This window comes from Abramis brama, assembly GCF_963993115.1.
Source record: "Abramis brama genome assembly, chromosome: 21".
NCBI lineage: Eukaryota > Metazoa > Chordata > Actinopteri > Cypriniformes > Leuciscidae > Abramis > Abramis brama.
In genome coordinates this window covers 7,431,772-7,450,998 of record NC_139983.1, presented here as the reverse complement: position 1 = coordinate 7,450,998, position 19,227 = coordinate 7,431,772, and the positions used below count along the sequence as shown (strand labels likewise).

The 19,227-nt window shown below is 35.5% G+C and overlaps 1 protein-coding gene across 1 annotated transcript; it reads left to right on the top strand.

The window, feature by feature from the left end:
• Positions 1-26: 26 nt before the first annotated feature.
• fcf1 (FCF1 rRNA-processing protein) lies at positions 27-18,651 on the top strand. The gene is made up of 8 exons (XM_084096517.1): positions 27-125; positions 231-298; positions 4,296-4,367; positions 6,574-6,722; positions 7,428-7,500; positions 11,535-11,622; positions 14,013-14,107; positions 15,703-18,651. Exons 1-8 carry the CDS (start codon positions 123-125, stop codon positions 15,749-15,751), a joined length of 597 nt encoding a protein of 198 aa, XP_083952643.1. The 5' UTR covers positions 27-122; the 3' UTR covers positions 15,752-18,651.
• The last annotated feature ends 576 nt before the right edge of the window (positions 18,652-19,227 follow it).

Sequence of the window (19,227 nt, the reverse complement as noted above, 5' to 3'; positions counted from 1 at the left end):
GGATTGTGTCGCATGATAATGACGTCGAAATACGCTTTGTCGCAAAGTTTAACCATACTGTCTATGAGTTTAACACACGAGGGCTAGAGAGTGAAAAGCATATTCGAGCATATTCTGCCGTCATGGTAAAATTAAGGGTTTATCTCAACAATGTTCAACAGCGTTTGTTCGTAACATAATTGCTTTATTACTTTTTTGGTTGAATGACAATTTGTGTTTGTGTGAATTAGGGAAAACAGAAGAAAACGAAAAAATATGCTACCATGAAAAGAATGATCAGTTTGAAGGATCAGAGGATGTGAGTATTTGTATTATTGTTATTTTATCTATAAGTAAGTGTGTTACAAATAAGGGAATGTAATGTATTAGAAAATCATTGCAAAGTACTTTCATTACACATGATAAACACAGCCGTTCAGAACACCTCTGTTGAAAAGCGCCTCAGTTAACCAGTGTTCAGTCATTGTTCAGCTCATACGGGTAAATCGCCCAAAATATTGTCTTTGATTGGAATATTGACAAATAATGTTATTTCTATGTGTTTCTTCAAAATAATAAATTGTTAGTGCATTATTAATATCTTGTGATATACATCCCACCAAGTAATGTATTAAACAGTTATTTTAGGTCTGAACCATGGTTCATTTTAGTCATCATATGAGTAGTAATACCATGATTACTAGCAGCAGCTTCTTAAAGGCTGAGTTTCATTTTTGTCCCTCTTCCAGACTGTTCCCCACAGCCAAAATGCAATATTTGACCAAACTATTATAGCCTTCCTATGTGTTTTATTATGCCACACAATATGCAACTCCATGTTTAGATTACAATTGCTGATCATGTCGTAGGCATTATAGGTAGGGTGGTGGGATACCATAGGTACCGAAGAATTCCTCTATTCTGCCTTCTAAAATTGATCAGATGAATGTTTTCCTGTAGACAGGATGTGATGCGCTAGATTTGGGATTTGACATATTGTCTTCTTACCTTCTTATGCTAATTGTGGAGGCAGCATTTTTTTTCAGCCATTGATTTAAAGGGTTAGTTCACCCAAAAATTACCCCATGATTTACTCACCCTCAAGCCATCCTAGGTGTATATGGCGTTCTTCTTTCAGACAAAGTCCTGAAGTGCACACAGCTCTGGGGTGTTAATAAAGGCCTTCTGAAGCGATGCGTTAATTTTATCTAAAATTTACAGTTATATTTATTTATTTTTCACTAAAAGAATTTAGTATTTGACTAACCAATTATTTATTTATAATACACTTAATATATTTGTGAAATTTCTATCAAAATATTTGAGAATGGAGAATTAAACTGATCTGTTTCAAGAAACAAAAATATTACTTAATTCAAATCAATATTAGTAATATATTTAACACACTCTTAAGAAATTGAGTAAGCTTACTCAATTAAAACAATGCACCCCTCCCACCCTCTGACGTGACGACAACTCAACGTTTGAGTGAGCGCGGGCTGTTTGAACTCTCCAGTCTCCAGAACAGTTCTCTCTTCTCAGCATCACAGAATTGGTGCATTTCCTCTGTGAAATTCAGGTTTGTGTATGTTTTATTTTATCTATAAAATCATACTGTGACATTTTATTTAATGCAAAACAACATACAGAGGCGTAATGTGATTCCTAAACGAGAGTCGCACCTGTCTTTTCGCGTGACTGAAACGCCTTGCATAAAAACCACAACTTTATTCCTAATGATAATGAATATAATTAATTTGGATTATAAAATGTCCTCAGAACTGTCGCTGTTTGTTTATTGGCAGGTTATGGAGTCAGTCGCTCGCAGTATCTTTCGGCTATGAGTGAAACGCAGGACGGCGGTCTGAAGTTCGAAGTTCACCCGCAGAGCACAAATCTGTCTCTGGCACGAGAACCAGCGCTGATCCGGTGGAAATTGGATAACAAACCGGTTGATTACACTTGAATTAGGCTACCTGAATGTTTAAATGTTTAATTTTTACTTCTAAAATGTTTGTTAAATGAGTTTAAATGTAGGCAATATTGTATACATGTTAAAACAGTGTAAAATATGCTGTATAGAGCTGGTAAGTCCCGCCCCTTCCGCCAACCCCACTGGACCTCTAGGTTGAAAAATCGTCAATGCAAGTGAATGTGAGAAAATAATAATTTTCTGGTCCCGTTTGAATTTTGCCATGAATGTGAACATATGTTGTCTGTGAATTTTTAATATAATTTTTCGTGTGAAGAATGCTACAATTTAGCGGGTAGAAGTTTGATACGGTTAGACTTATCGGTTAGAGCACTTTGTGGACTACAACTCTTTTTACATCAGACGGGAATCTGAAGAAAGAACAGCCCATTTGGTTTGAATGGTGACATTTGTGTACAAAACACACAGGCATCTCGATCTGTCTCCACAGATTATCGCAGCATTAGCACCGTGATTTGACAAGTGGAGGGAAAATGTGTTATGGGGTGACGTCACATAGGCGACATGTAGTCTTTCTCGTTATGTCTTTTCCACAACTGCTAGCCAAAGAATCATACAATATACTGTCAAACTCGTAACATGAAAAATTATATAAAAAATTCACAGACAACATATGTTCACATTCATGGCACAATTCAAACGGGACCAGAAAATAATTATTTTCTCACATTCACTTGCATTGACGATTTTTCAACCTAGAGGTCCACTTGGGGTTTTACGGATGGGCTTACCAGCTCTATTGCTGTACTCATCGACAATAAAGGCCAATGTCATGTATACTGGTGGTTGTATGGAATACTATTTTACAAAGGTTTAGAGGAAATAAAAAAAGTTAATATTACTCATTAATAAAAACAATTAATATTACTCATAAATATTGGTTTTTAAATGTTAAATTATTTCTACTCAATTTTATTTGTTAATGTACCAGATGCAGTTACTCAGATTTACTTATTTTTTTTACTTGCATTTACTCAATTCATACAGTAGTTCATTGATTTCACAGCTTTAAAATTTACTAAAATTTTTTGAGGGTAAAAATGTTTCACCAAAAAATTAAAGTAAATCATAGTTAAACTTTTTAGAGTGTAGGAGAATAGAGCAAGCTTTGACGCCTCTCGCGGTTCAAACAAATAGCGATGGGCAACAAACTCAAGCTCCTCCGACATTTCTCTTTAAAAATTCTCGTTTAGACTTCCAGTTTGTGAATGGTGTTTTGTTTTGCTCTATTCTCTGCACTCCCGCATTCGTCGATGCGTCAGGTCAAGTGTTATTAATCGTAAATCGATGCGTACGGCCGTCTGCCAGAAGCTAGTTATTTTAGTCGATAAAGTTTTAAATATGGATATTTTTCTTACACGATTGCATCGCTTCACTTCAGAAGGCCTTTCATTAACCCCACAGAGCTGTGTGGAGCACATTTATCATGGATGGATGCACTTTTATGGACTAAAACAGAAACCGGCCATTCACTGCCGTTATAAAGCTTGGAAGACAAGCTTTTTTAAATATTTTTTAATATAACTCGGATTGTATTCGTCTGAAAGAAGAATGTCATATACACCTAGGATGACTTGAGGGTGAGTAAGGCATAGGCTAATTTAAATTTTTGGGTGAACTATCACTTTAAGTCAGCATAAAACGGAAATTGTGATCAGAATCCGTGTGAAACGACTCCTCAAATGATGAAAAGAATGAGGGGCAGGACTTGATTTTGAAATCAGAAATTGATTTGATCATTGTCATTTGCGTTTAATGTGAGTGACAGGTTGCTGGAGGGGAAGGATTGAGAATCGTCTGGCCAATTGACAACCTCATTGCTCAGCCCACTTTCAGTATACACGTGATCAGAGAAGAGATTTGATTTCATGTTGACTTTAATTTTGCGTGAATTACCTGCATCTGTGCAGCTGTCATCAATGTTGGGCAGTATGCAGCATCTGCAAAATTTCAAAGCTAACTCCTCTGTAGAATGTCATGTGACTTTAGTTGTGAAACTTTTTTTTTTTTATCTGTAAAGTAACTGGGTAGCACTGACAAAAGTGAATGTGTATCTCTCGTCTGTCTGCCTGTGCATGTGAGAGATAGAGAGAGCAGTAGAAAAAGTGTGTGCTTAATTGCATACATTAGAATGTCTGTAAACCAATCATAATCAAGCATTCAACAGCACAATGGTGTAATCCTAAAATAAAATAAAAAAAATGTATAAATGCTGTAAAAACAGTAGATTATCGGCAACAGCATCACTAAACAGTTCATCACTGTGTTGATATTTGAACATCTGATAAAAACTTTGCTTGTTTTTTTTCTTTTTTTTGTCTAGAAAAAAACAGGACAGAGCAAAAACACAAAAGAAGAAGAAAGAAGATCCGTCAGCCATTAAAGAACAGGAAGTGTAAGTTTGAATTCTCTCTAATATTGTGTTTATTACCTTTCAGAGTTTGCCATACATCAAATGAAATTGAAATCTGCTTATGTGAATGGCATGACATAACAACACTGGCTCACAATATACACCAGAATTAGGGCTGCACAATTAATCGAATTTCTAATCGCGATTCCGATTATGGATGCCACGATTAAAAAAAAAAAAAAAAAATCCACTCTGCGTGCATTTAGAGCATGTTATGAGAGGCGAATCACAACTACTTCAGAAAACCCAGCACAATAGGAACTACCAGGCAGTGACGTATGTGTACGCTGAAATAAAAAGTCTTTCACCTCAGAAAAACGGATGTTCCGGAGGTGAGTCTGCGGGGCTGCAGCTGGATGCTATTGCACTAACTGGCTGGTTGGTCCAGTCTGAAATACTCATACTGCGCGCGTTTTCATTTCTTCTTCGCTCCTCTAAACAGTGGTTGCTTGTGGCAACAGCACAACTTCCTGTGTTGCCACAAGCAACCACTGTTTAGAGCAGCGAAGAAGAATTGATCTCCGTTTTGCAGCGTTAAGCAAAGCTAGCGTGCATAACTAGGTATTGTTTAATAAAATGGTATCGGATCGGTACATGGGTAGATGTACTCGCCGATACCGATGCCAGAATTTTTATTGGTATCGGCGGCATTTCCGATACTAGTATGAAAATATAAAATAAATATATGTCAATCCAGAGGTGAAAATAGGAAATAAAATTGCTGTCCATCCAGCGGTGAAAACGGAAATTAGCGCCGAAACGGAAATGACGGAGAAAATGGAAATGACGTAGGCTGTCTATCCACTGGTGTCCAGCCAGTGGTGTCTAGCCGGAGGTGAGTCTGCGGGGCTGCAGCTGGATTCGTGCTAGTGTCTTCCATAGAGGCTGCTTCAAATGTTGTTGATGCATGTGACGTCATGCCGTAAAGCAAGTCGTGATTCTCGCGAGATTTGGCGGAGCGCCACCTCTCAAACTTGCATTGCTGATTTTGCCAGCGGCGTTGCTATTGTGATGATTCTCCTTACTACGAGTTAATTTACCATTGAAAGGATTTCGAAGCTGTTATATTAAGGAACAAATCTTGCATAGTGTGCCTTTAAGAGGTAACAAAATTTTTTTTGTATTTGCTGCATTCTCGTTCTGTGCCTTGGTTTAGTAAAAGTATTCCTCTATTTTGCTGTTCACTGTGTTTTTGACACGGTTATTAAAATAACCAGATCACCTGCATCACTTAATGTGGCTCTTAAGCAGGAGAGAGAAGCAAAGCCCACGGAATGGAAATGGCTTGAATGAAGCGTGCTTGGCTCTAGATAAAAATATTAGAGGATATAGCGCCGAAAGATCATTACCATAAACGACCCTGAGTGCTTGAGTGTACAGCTCTGTTGTTTTGACACGCTGCTCACTTTAAACTGTAGAAACAGTAAAATGGTGCTACCCTTGTCATTGTTTCATGGTCCAGTTCGAACCAAGCCAGGGACCGGAACTGTACCACAGTCTGCTATTTGAGGACCTGCCATCGGCTTTCAGAGCTGAGTATAAGAAAAGTATAGGTGTTAAGTATAAGAGAGAAAGAAAAAAAAAACACTGAAATTATTTAATGCCTTCCTCACAAAAGTCATTCAACGTGTGAATGCCAAAGTCTTAAATACAAATGGCTTTTTACCGATACATAAACAATGATGCCATAGGGGTTTTGTCTTTATATAAAATGGGCCTCCCATTATTATTTTTTTCAATCTTTTTCCATTCATCAAGGGAATGTTCTAGGGTTGGTCCATCAGTTTTCAAAAGAGCATTTTGAGACACTTGAACAGAATGGGTTATATTTGTTTCTAGAGCTCGCCATGGAACAGGAGAGTCAGGTTTAACCCAGGTTTTAGCAGTCTTATCTGAAATGCTTGATACAATTATTTAAAGTCAGGAAATGACAAACCCTCATTGAGTTTACTATATTGCATTGTCGAGTTCTGGGTTTATGCTCATTTCATATGAATTTAGAGAGAGCGCATTGAGCTCTTTGAAAAACAAAAAACAAAACAAAAAACATTCAGGGTGTGCTTGCAGCAACATAAAATTAATGATCATTGTAATTCTTATAGAGATATTTATAGTAATATGTTGAGTGTTTGCATTAGTTATTGTATGTTAGGAGAAATAATCTTTGCCTCAACCCTTTTTTTTTCAGAGCAAAGTATCCATCTTGTCTGTTCTTTCAATACAACACCCAGCTTGGACCTCCATATTACATCCTTGTTGATACCAACTTTATCAACTTTTCTATTAAGGCCAAATTAGATGTTGTCCAGTCAATGATGGACTGTCTCTATGCTAAATGTAAGTCCCCACATTCTTTTCTCAGAATTATTTACAATAATGTTAATGTGAAGTGAGTGAATGTATTTTGGATGTGTTGATGACTGTAGGGATTGCTATGCAGCAACACACAGTTTACAGCATACACTCTGTACACATGCCACACAAGGAATGCAGTTTACAGCATGTGTGTGTGTATATATATATATATATATATATATATATATATATATATATATATATATATATATATATATATATATATATATATATATATATATATATATATATAAAAATATATATATACTGGCAATAGAATTTAACAGCTTTTTTGAAGGTACATTCACCTGTAACATAATTTGAATGAATAACATGAATTGTTCTGAAGTGGGTCTTGGTTTAATTTTAACTACAGATGGCGATAGTGAGGGAAAAAAAAATAACATGATGGAAAAATTACAACCCAGTCAGTCAAAGTGATGGATCATGATCCTTTGAATAGGGAACAGTTGCAAGAAAATGTTTGTGAACCCTTTGGAATCACAGTTTCTGCATTGATTACTGATTAAATATGATCTCAGTGATAATTACAGACCAACACAATCAGACTAAACTAATAACACATACATTTGTACTTTTCAAGCTAATATGTTTTATGCATTTTTTTTCATTTTTTTTTCATGATTACTTGAGTAATGTGTGGAAACTTCTTTTGTTGCGTTACAGGTGTTCCTTGCATAACAGACTGTGTGATGGCTGAGCTTGAGAAATTAGGAATGAAGTTTCGAGTGGCTTTGCGGTAATAAACTCTTAAATGACATGCATGTAAAAATAGTGTCTTGGACCAAACCAATTGAAAGTAATACATTTTTAACTATTTGAAAATAAGTTTCATCTTTAAATATGCACACATTCACTCTTAATCATTTGCCTAATATGTCGAATTTAAACAGCTCAGTAAACCCTTAAAGACCAATACAGCCGGCCACGGCCAAAAATAACTATTTTTCTTAAATGTTTAATAACTTTTGAACCGCTAATCTAATCTGTATGCTTTAAAAAGTCTTGTAAAAAGAACGCGGTTTTTGTGTTTGTACATTCAGATGCCCTGTAGTGAATGTGATTGCGTCATCAAGTTTTGATCAGCATTGATTTGTCAAAAAAACCCATGCGGTTTGTTCCTCTGAGCCAAACAGGAACGACTGTTGATGCTTATTCCAACCACCATGGCCAGATTGGTTGAACTATCACCTACTCAAACAATAAACATAGGTTTTGTTTATCAACAACATCCACCAATTAGCATCTTTCGTTGGAAACTCGATTTGACATACATTTCCTATGTATGTGTACAATTCTTTTTGTGCTCTGCAAATGGCAAATAAAACTTTGAATCTTTGACGCAAAGTGAAAGTAGTTGCGTGAGTGCATGCATATTTGTGTGCATGAAAACAAACACAAAATAACAGATTTGCATGAGAGCACTCTCTGACAAAGCATAACACAATGTAAAAACAAATATAAAACAGCGGTACACATCGGATGAGGCACTAAAATTTGTGTTTTCAAATGAGTCGCTACACAATGTCCCAGTGGAATTGCGTCCGACTGAGATAACTGGCACAGCCAAGAGTTCCGTTTCGTATTGTAAATACTACTAATAGCTTGTGGAAATCATTTGCATTGTTTGTATTTTTGTTGCACAAGACACTTTTCACAATTGTTTACACTACTTGCTGCACTATTTGTGTTTGTTGTTCATTTTCAGATTGAATATATATATGCGCGCACACATAAACATATACATATATGTATGTGTGTGTGTGTGTGTGTGTGTGTGTGTGTATATATATATATATATATATATATATATATATATATATATATATATATAAATGCTGTTCTTTTGAACTTTCTATTCATCATAGCATTATGAAATAATTATAAAAATGTAAAAAAAACTGTTTTCAACATAATCATAATCATAAATGTTTCTTGAGCATCAAATCATCATATTAGAATGATTTCTGAAGGCTCGTGTGACACTGAAGACTGGATTAATGATGCTGAAAATGCAGCTTTGATCACAGGAAGAAATTACACTTAACTATATATTCACATAGAAAACAGCTGTCTCAAATTGTAAAAATATTTCACTATATGACTGTTTTTGTTTGTATTTTTAATCAAATAAATGCAGCCTGGGTGAGCAGAAGATACTTCTTTAAAAACATTAAAAATCTTACCGATCTAAAACTTTTGAACGGTAGTGTGTGTGTGTGTGTATATACAGTGAGGAAAATAAGTATTTGAACACCCTGCTATTTTGCAAGTTCTCCCACTTAGAAATCATGGAGGGGTCTGAAATTGTCATCGTAGGTGCATGTCCACTGTGAGAGACATAATCAAAAAAAAAAAAAACCAGAAAACAAAATGTATGATTTTTTTAACTATTTATTTGTATGATACAGCTGCAAATTTGAACACCTGAGAAAATCAATGTTAATATTTGGTACAGTAGCCTTTGTTTGCAATTACAGAGGTCAAACGTTTCCTGTAGTTTTTCACCAGGTTTGCACACACTGCAGGAGGGATTCTGGCCCACTCCTCCACACAGATCTTCTCTAGATCAGTCAGGTTTCTGGGCTGTCGCTGAGAAACACGGAGTTTGAGCTCCCTCCAAAGATTCTCTATTGGGTTTAGGTCTGGAGACTGGCTAGGCCATGCCAGAACCTTGATATGCTTCTTACAGAGCCACTCCTTGGTTATCCTGGCTGTGTGCTTCGGGTCATTGTCATGTTGGAAGACCCAGCCTCGACCCATCTTCAATGCTCTAACTGAGGGAAGGAGGTTGTTCCCCAAAATCTCGCAATACATGGCCCCGGTCATCCTCTCCTTAATACAGTGCAGTCGCCCTGTCCCATGTGCAGAAAAACACCCCCAAAGCATGATGCTACCACCCCCATGCTTCACAATAGGGATGGTGTTCTTGGGATGGTACTCATCATTCTTCTTCCTCCAAACACGTTTAGTGGAATTATGACCAAAAAGTTCTATTTTGGTCTCATCTGACCACATGACTTTCTCCCATGACTCCTCTGGATCATCCAAATGGTCATTGGCAAACTTAAGACGGGCCTTGACATGCTATATTGCTATTGACGTGCTGGTTTAAGCAGGGGAACCTTCCGTGCCATGCATGATTTCAAACCATGACGTCTTAGTGTATTACCAACAGTAACCTTGGAAACGGTGGTCCCAGCTCTTTTCAGGTCATTGACCAGCTCCTCCCGTGTAGTTCTGGGCTGATTTCTCACCTTTCTTAGGATCATTGAGACCCCACAAGGTGAGATCTTGCATGGAGCCCCAGTCCGAGGGAGATTGACAGTCATGTTTAGCTGCTTCCATTTTCTAATGATTGCTCCAACAGTGGACCTTTTTTCACCAAGCTGCTTGGCAATTTCCCCGTAGCCCTTTCCAGCCTTGTGGAGGTGTACAATTTTGTCTCTAGTGTCTTTGGACAGCTCTTTGGTCTTGGCCATGTTAGTAGTTGGATTCTTACTGATTGTATGGGGTGGACAGGTGTCTTTATGCAGCTAACGACCTCAAACAGGTGCATCTAATTTAGGATAATAAATGGAGTGGAGGTGGACATTTTAAAAGCAGACTAACAGGTCTTTGAGGGTCAGAATTCTAGCTGATAGACAGGTGTTCAAATACTTATTTGCAGCTGTATCATACAAATATATATATATATATATATATATATATATATATATATATATATATATATTATGTATATATGTGTATATGTATATGTATGTATAGGCTAATGCAATACTTTTTAGAGAGAATAATCTAATTACTCTGTTGAAGATGTAGCTAGTAATTACTTTTTTAGAGTACCTTACCCAACATTGGAATGCAGAATATGAATAATCAAATAAACACTGCATAGTCTTTAGTGTATTAATTAAAATGAAATGTATTATTATTAAAGCTACAAAAGTTATTCAGTCAAAAGCAGTGAGTGATCCCATCTTTTCTTTTGATGTTTGATTAACAAACAGCAACAGATTTATTATATTAAGACCTAATTTCTCATTCATGCATATTATTTTCATAAAAAATGAAATGTGCCCAGATATCTGCTTTCAAGAAGTTAGATACAATATCTACGAACATCAGATGCATCCGACACACTTCCGACACACATGCGCAACTTTTTTTATTAATAATAACAGTACTTTACTTACAAAAAAAAAAAATTTTTAAATCGATGCAGAATTGTAAAAACAATATTCCACAGCACAAAACAAAATCCAATTTTTGATAGATCTAATGGTTTTGAAAATGATAAATATCTTGCAGATTTATGTTATGGAGCTATGTTTTTTTTTTCTCAAGCATTTGATTCTGAGATTTGTTCTGTTCTAGTCCTCTCTGATTGTTGGAACTAGCTTTGTTTGCCCTTAGGTGTATTTAAAGGCATTTTTCATGTGTGAACAGGGCCTGTTTTTTTTTTTTTAAATGTTTGCAGATTGGCTTCAGCAATTTGGTGGGATAAGATAGATTATCCCACATTAGATTAACCACATTTGTGTGCAGTAGTGTCATTTGCCGAAAATTACAATTTGTTATCATCACAGTTTCAACAGCATTTCTTTGCTGATTTGTGAATGGTAGCAAAATAGTTAAAAGATAAAAGATGAAAAGTAGATATGGTGCATTTACCAGAAAATGTAATATAGGCAATTTTACTGCAGTTTTCATTTGTGAAAATTGCTACTCTTTCTTCCTTGCTTTTTATGGCTTTTTTAACTTTTTGTGCAGGATTGCCAAAGATCCCCGCTTTGATCGCTTGCCTTGCTCACACAAAGGAACGTATGCTGATGACTGCTTGGTACAAAGAGTAACACAGGTATGAGAACTTTGTTAGCTGTGGGGTTAAAATTGTTTCGTATTCCCTAATAAATTAAAGATTCACAAATACAACAGGGAGACAAATGCATATTGTTTTTAGTACTGCAACTTTGCAAATAAGCCGATCAGATTTCGCTCCCCTTCTGACGTAATCTGCACGTTTCCACTCACGGCGCCGCCATTTGGTTTTCGCAAACGACAACAGTGTAACCAGTTCTAATGCAATGGCAAAAGTTTGAGCAAAGCAGCAAACTGTTCTGTCGTTGCTGCATAGATGAGAACAGAACACTATTTGACCGAAAAATGAGACCTCAGGGAACTGTCAACTTGTGTAAAAGATAAACATGACGATACATGCAAGTCGATGAGATGAATCAATGTAACTCCACAACAACTACATAAATGTATATATCCACTAACCATTCAGAAACATCCATGTGCGTCTAAAAGTTGCAACCTCTTCCTGAGTTTCTACGTAAGGCTGCACTCCGCTACTGGATATTTGCCTGAAATTAAGGTGTTTTGTTATTGCCAGAGTATCCGAAACTCGTGTAAATGATCGGCCGTCTTCTGGGAGCAGCAGCTCATTTGCATTTAAAGGGACACTCAAAAGCAGTGCGTTTTTTGGGCACACCCAAAAAGGGGCAAATTTGACAAGCTATAATAAATGATCCGTGGGGATATTTTGAGCTGAAATTTCACAGACACATTCTGGGGACACCATAGATTTATATTACATCTTGTGAAAAGGGGCATAATATGTCACCTTTAAGAGATAGAAAGGTGGAAAAAAAAAGGTGGATGACGCACCTTCACTCTCTTCCATTGTAGAAAAGTTAAGCCGCCAATGTCCTAATATGGCGCTTACATCTTGCGCTGATTACGCAGATTCTGAGCCTGAGTCTGCGCAGTAGTGAGCGTGAAGTGAAGCTGTGGTATCAAGGTCCCGCCCTCACTCCCACAGGTTCGGTTTGTACAGTTTAATGCAGAACAACACCTTATGTTGGTGTAAAATAAAGTTATGGAAATGCCGCTGAGAGAAGACTTCACACTAAAATCAAACTTATTTTAAAAACGAACACTTGAACTTGCATCAGCGTGATTAAAACTACCTAAAATGACAGAAACGATCTTTGAAAAAACATTTTTTATTGTAATTTGATCGTTTAGTTTGTCTCCTGTCCCATTAGATTACATGGAGAGGGTGGGGTTTATGGCCTAAACTGCGTCCAGCCTCCTGGGGGCGATCAAAACGTTTTGGCTTAACTTTTCAGGATTTGTGCAGCGCACTTGGATAGAACCAGTAAAAAAAATAAACCTTCCATTTTGACCCAGGTATCACCTGAGGAATTTGAGTTAGATTTACATTTACAGTAGATGCTGGAAGTAGGATGACGCTGTTATTCATCATGTCTCTCACACTTTTGGGATTGAATTTTGGGTAACACTTTTATTTTGATAGTCCACTTTAGACATTCTACTAACTATAAGTAACTTTGCAACTACATGTCAACTAACTGTCATTAGAGTGTCAGTAGACTGTCTGCTTAATATCTGCTAACATTTTATTTTGATGGTCCCAAACAGATATTCTACAGACTATAAGTAACTTGGCAACTACATAAAAACGTATTCTACTAACCCGAACCCCTAACCATAACCTGACAGTCTACTACAGCCTACTAATACTAACGAGAGTTAGTTGACATGTAGTTGCAAAGTTACTTCTAGTTAGTAGAATGTCTAAAGTGGACTATCAAAATAAAGCGGAACCGAATTTTGTTGCTGTATTTTTTTTAAATTATGCACACCTATTGATTAGTTTTTCATGCTGCAATGGTTCTTTTTCATCTGGAAGTTAAAGTTTATGCAAGTAAAATTAATATATTTTGTTTTAAAACATGCCAGAATAATATTGATGTTTTGTTGGAACCATGTATTTTGGACTATTTTTGAGCAGTCATGCCTCATAAGTTCCAATTAATTCAATTAAATTCATTGATTTCAAAGGAGTTGATACTGGCAATTCTATAATAATTATGTTATAAATTAAATATGATATATTTTTTAATTCTGGATATTGAAAAATATTTTCTTGATTTTTCATGAATTTTTTTTTTTACATTTTTAATTTATGACTGTTTTATAAGATTACGTTCCAATGTAAAAATCATATGCATATTTTAATTGCATTATGAGTGTTAATAGATACCAAATGTATGTTTGAAACATACCGTATGTTTGAAGTAAAAAATTAATAAATAAGATTTGTGATTTCAATGTCAAATTAATCATTTGGGACTATGAAACGATTCTAACCACAGAGCCGATACATATTTTATATTTTGCTTTAAATTCTGATCAAATGTTTCCCTTTTGCTCCACTAGCACAAGTGTTACATTGTGGCCACGGTGGACAGGGACCTAAAAAGGAGGATTCGGAAGATCCCAGGAGTCCCAATCATGTACATCTCCAATCACAGGTACACCAGCTCTCGCTCTGCTTGGTTTAATTAAGAACTGGTTTAATTACCAATGTATGAATTGACCCTTAGCTAAGCCTAGCATTAATGTGTTACTAATGAGGGGTCCTGGAGGGTGGGGGGTGAGGTTGGTAGGGGTTTCACTTACTAGTTGGTGAGTGTAAGAGAGAGAGAGCCTAGGTTATGTGCAAGCTCCAGAAATTGAATAAAGCCTTTATCAAGTGGGAAATGGTGTAGCTACTATTTGGTTGGCTTATATTTTTACTAAACATGAAGGTAAACAAGAGTAACCTAAATTTGAGTTGCCAGTTGTTAGGGCTGCACAATATATCGAAATTATCAAAATATCGCAATATACATATCACAACGGCATGCAATAACTGGGGTCATGAACAAATGACAAAGAGAAAATCACTCACTGCTCCTGGCTGAATAACTTTTGTAGCTGTAATTAGAATCAGTATATATTTAATTCATACAGTGAAAACTTTGTTTTTTATTTTTACATTTGATTATTCAGTTTCTGTTGTTAAATAACCCTAATGTAGGCCTTCCTGATACCCTAAACCCCATTGTTTACACTGATGTTAAAATAACACTTCTTATGTTACAGTAAAACACTGCTGTTCACTTTCAAAAGTTGTAGGGATGTTTTCTTGTCACAAAAAAGTGAAACGTATGTAGGTCATATAATTTTAAATATATTTTAAAGATAATTTGTTTATTTTACACACTTTAAGCATTATTGTATCGAATATCGCATTATTTAATGAGTTATCGCATATCGCATTTTTCTTCAATATCGTGCAGCCCTACCAGTTATTTTGTCTGCTTTACTTACCCAAACAAAAATGATTCAAAACAAAGCCAAAGCAGGATCAGCAGTGCAGCACAGAATCCTCATGTTTCATTTCTGATTTTTTTTTTTTTTTTTACAATTAAGTTGAATGATTCAGTGATTAATTTATAATATTCAAAATGATCACTTTTTGCCACCTACTGCCTTAATGATGTAACATAACTGTCATGGCTGCCTTGAACCGATATCCATGAACTGCCTCCTGCAAAATATCCATGGAAGGATATAGCATATAATTTCAACAAAGCAAACAATCCCAAATAGAAAATGTAGTATAGTGCTGGCGAATGCGATAATGGCAGGTACGAGAGATGTTAAATGCCAGTTTCTGAGAATGAGATCAGTCTTATCTGTATTGTGATGTCGTATAGGCAGAAAATATTCATCTAATTAGATACTTTTTTTATTGATTGCATGTCATTCACACAATAGCAGTACATTGTTCATAATATATTGATTATCCCCAAATTATTGTAATTTTGTTTCTTTTCATTTTTCTTTCTAAACAGCATACCAAAAGGTTGTTACGGGTGGGGGGTTGTGGTATTATAAAGAATTATTAGTACTAATACCTGCAGATACCCTGTTCTATGAAGTTTTTTTTGTTGTCAGATTGGACTTCTATGTTCGTGTGTTTGTAAATGCATATAAATTGTGTATATGTATTAATTTGTAACAGTAGAATTTATTTTAACCTATGTAAATTAATGCAACTGTTATGACATTTATTTTACAGGTATAACATTGAGAGAATGCCAGATGATTATGGCGCACCACGTTTGTAGTACACAAGTGTTTTTTTCTCTTTTTTTTTTATATCTTGTTTTTTGCTTTGTTTTTTTGGGTTGCTATTCTCTCACCTTCAACCTTTAAAAGATTTTCCCTGTGAAATGTATTCAGTACTCCACCATAGTCTTTGGCAGCCCAGATGCCCAGTGCACAGAACATTGGTGGGAAACTAAAATGTGTGGGAAAAGTGGAAAAAGTAGCAAGAAAGTGATCTGCAACAAATAAAAGTGATTAACCCATAATTTCAGTGATCTAAGACCTCCCCTTCTTGTTAATGTGCACAAAATCCAAACTTCTCAATTTTTTACAGTAACACTTTATTTTGATGTTCCCTTTTGAGCATTCTGTTATAAGTAACTTTGCAACTACATGTCAACTAGCTGACTGTCTGCTTAATATCTGTTTACTCTTTATTGTAAAGGTCCCCCAACATGTCTTAGTAACTTTGCAACTACATGTCAGCTTATTCTAACCCTAACAGTCTACTAATACTCTACTAACACTCTGTAGAGTTAGTAGACATGTAGGTGCAATGTTATTTATAGTCAACAGAATGTGTTAAAGAGACCATCACAATAAAGTGAAACCCTTTGTACATTATGGAGAACAAGTTATTATGAGCAAACATGCTTAGTTTCATGAATTATGCTTGACTATCAGACATTTCAACTGAAAGATGAAGGCTGTGATATTGATGTTGTCCACTAGAGGGCGACACAGAATAAGGAATCTTTTAAGCCTAATCTTTTTTTTTTTCTCCTGTCCATTTTCATCCCTTTGAATGGAAATAAGTGCATTGATTCAGTTCATTTGTGTAACTGGTTGACTGACATTATTGTTTAATAAAATTAGTGTGCATAGAAATCTGTGAAATGCTTATAGGTCATGCAATGTTTATTTAACTGTTAAAGAAACCAATAAAAACACATTTTTAAGTTGCTAGACATGATTAAAAATACTGCTACATGATCTGTCTAAGAGCTTCACACTGGGGAGAGGTACTAGACCAGGGTGCCCTCTGTCCCCTCTCCTCTTTGCATTGTTTATTGAACCCTTGGGGCAGTGGATCAGACAATATTCAAAAATAAAAGGTATCAATATTAATGGCGATGAACACAAAGCAGCTCTATTTGCCGACGACATATTAGTGTATTTAAAGGATCCAACAGAGTCGTTGGTGGAGTTGATGGAAACATTAAAAATCTTTGGATCCCTTTCAGGATTTAAATTGAATATTCTAAAAACACAAGTATTAACTTTTAACTTTAATCCTCCGAAATAAATTAAAAAAGACTATTGTTTAAAATGGGATCTTAAATATATTAAATACTTAGGAATACATATCCCCAAAGATATAAAGGACTTAGAAAGACTTAATTATGATCCCATAAATAAAAAAATCAAAACAGACATTGCAAGATGAAATTTATTACCTTTTTTAAATATGATATCTAGAATTGATTCAATCAAGCAAAACATACTACCAAGATTACTTTATCTGTTTCAGTCTCTGCCTATTGCCTTGCCCAAAAAACAATTTACAGAATGGGACAAATTGATCTCCAGATTCATATGGCAGGGTAGGAGGCCAAGGGTCAAATTTAAAACCCTGCAGTTGAGTAAAGAAAAGGGAGGGGCGGCCCTTCCATGTCTAAACATATTTCTGGGCTACACAATTGAGACCAATAGTCTGTTGGAGCAACCCAGAATACCAAGCAAGATGGAAAGATATTGAGATTGGTTGGTTTGGGGAGATTCCTGTACAAGCGACAATTGTAGATGAAATTATAATCAAAAACAAAAGAGAAAATCAATGTATTAAGGTAACTCAGAAAATTTGGCACAAGATTATTAAGGAGTATAAAATAAAGGATTGTGTGAGAATACTGAAATGGAGTACATATGACTCAGACTTTAGAGCAAAGACACTTGTTTCAAACTGGTCTAAGAAAGGGATTACAGCCTATTGTTCAATAATGGATAAAGGTCAGTTATTAGATTTTCAGTCCTTGAAAGAAAGATTAAATTTAGAATCTAAGGACTACTTCAGATATCTTCAACTGCGACAACAATTATATCAGAAAATTAAAAAAGCATCTGATGAAGATCCAAATGAGATTGCTTTAGTTAAAATAATCACCTCAGCGTATAATGCTCAACCAATGGGGAAGACTATTACTAAATTATATAAAGCATTGACAGATTTACAAGGAGATTCATCCCTATATATTAAGGAGAGATGGGAAAAGGAAAGCAGTTTGGTAATAACAACTGCGGATTGGGAAAAAATATGCAAACAACAATGGGCAACTTCCCGCTCCTTATACTGGAGAGAATTTTGCTGGAGAAATATTATCTTTTTTTTTATTACTCCAATACAGAAAAACAAATTTTCAGGTAGCGCAAATTGTTGGAGACAGTGCGGTTCTCAGGATGCCAACCACTTTCACATATTTTGGGATTGCCCTAACATCAGAGGATTTTGGAAAGATATACACAGTATACTAGAAAAGATTCTAGGCATCACAGTTGATTGCAGTTTTGAGACTTATTTGGGCATTGTGCCGATGGTCTCCTGGGAAAGGAGGAGCAAATACATGTTTAGAATAATTCTTGCATCAAGCAAAAAAGCAATAACCAGATGCTGGTATAAACCTAATCCCCCACAAATACAGGATTGGATTAATGTTTTAAAATGTATTTTCAATATGGAGAGAATTACATTTTATGTGAATTTTCAGAAGGATTTGTTTATCAATTTCTGGTCTAAATGGATTGAGTAGCCTACATAACTCCTATTGAACCAAATACTTTTTTGATTTAGAGTTTTGTCTTTGTTTTGTGCTTTTTAGTTTTTTTTAGTTTTTAGTTTTTTTGGAGTGATGAGATTACCTCCCCCCTCTTTTGTAAATAGTTTCTGTGTTAAATCTGAAGAAAACTGTAAAGGGATATGTTGAGGTGTTTTATTTTTTGTCACTGCCACTGCCTGGAGAGTTTTGCTAGTCCTGTTTAACAAATGTTTATGAAAACGTAAAGCTGTAAAAGTGACAAATGTGATCAGACATGAATTGTATCCCTTCCCAATAAAAACTTAAATAAATAAAAAACTGCTACATAAAAATACTGCTACTACAATTTTACTTTTTTTTTCTTTTTCACAATATGCATTCAAATTTTTGTGGGGTATATGCAAGCATAAGGTTTGAATATATGTACAGTGGAAATAAATTATAACAATAAAAAGACATGTTTCTGATAAAGTGTTGAGCTGCAGATCTTCACATTCATTTGAAATGGTTTTGACCATGCGTTTCATATTAATTTAAATGATGAATATGAGTCCACACACACCAAATATATTTTGATCAAACTCTAACTTTCAGAGAAGATTCAAGATGGACTTATAAAAAGCACACCATAAGATATGTTTGAATTGGATCGCTAATCATTCACATGGACTATTGGTGCTTGG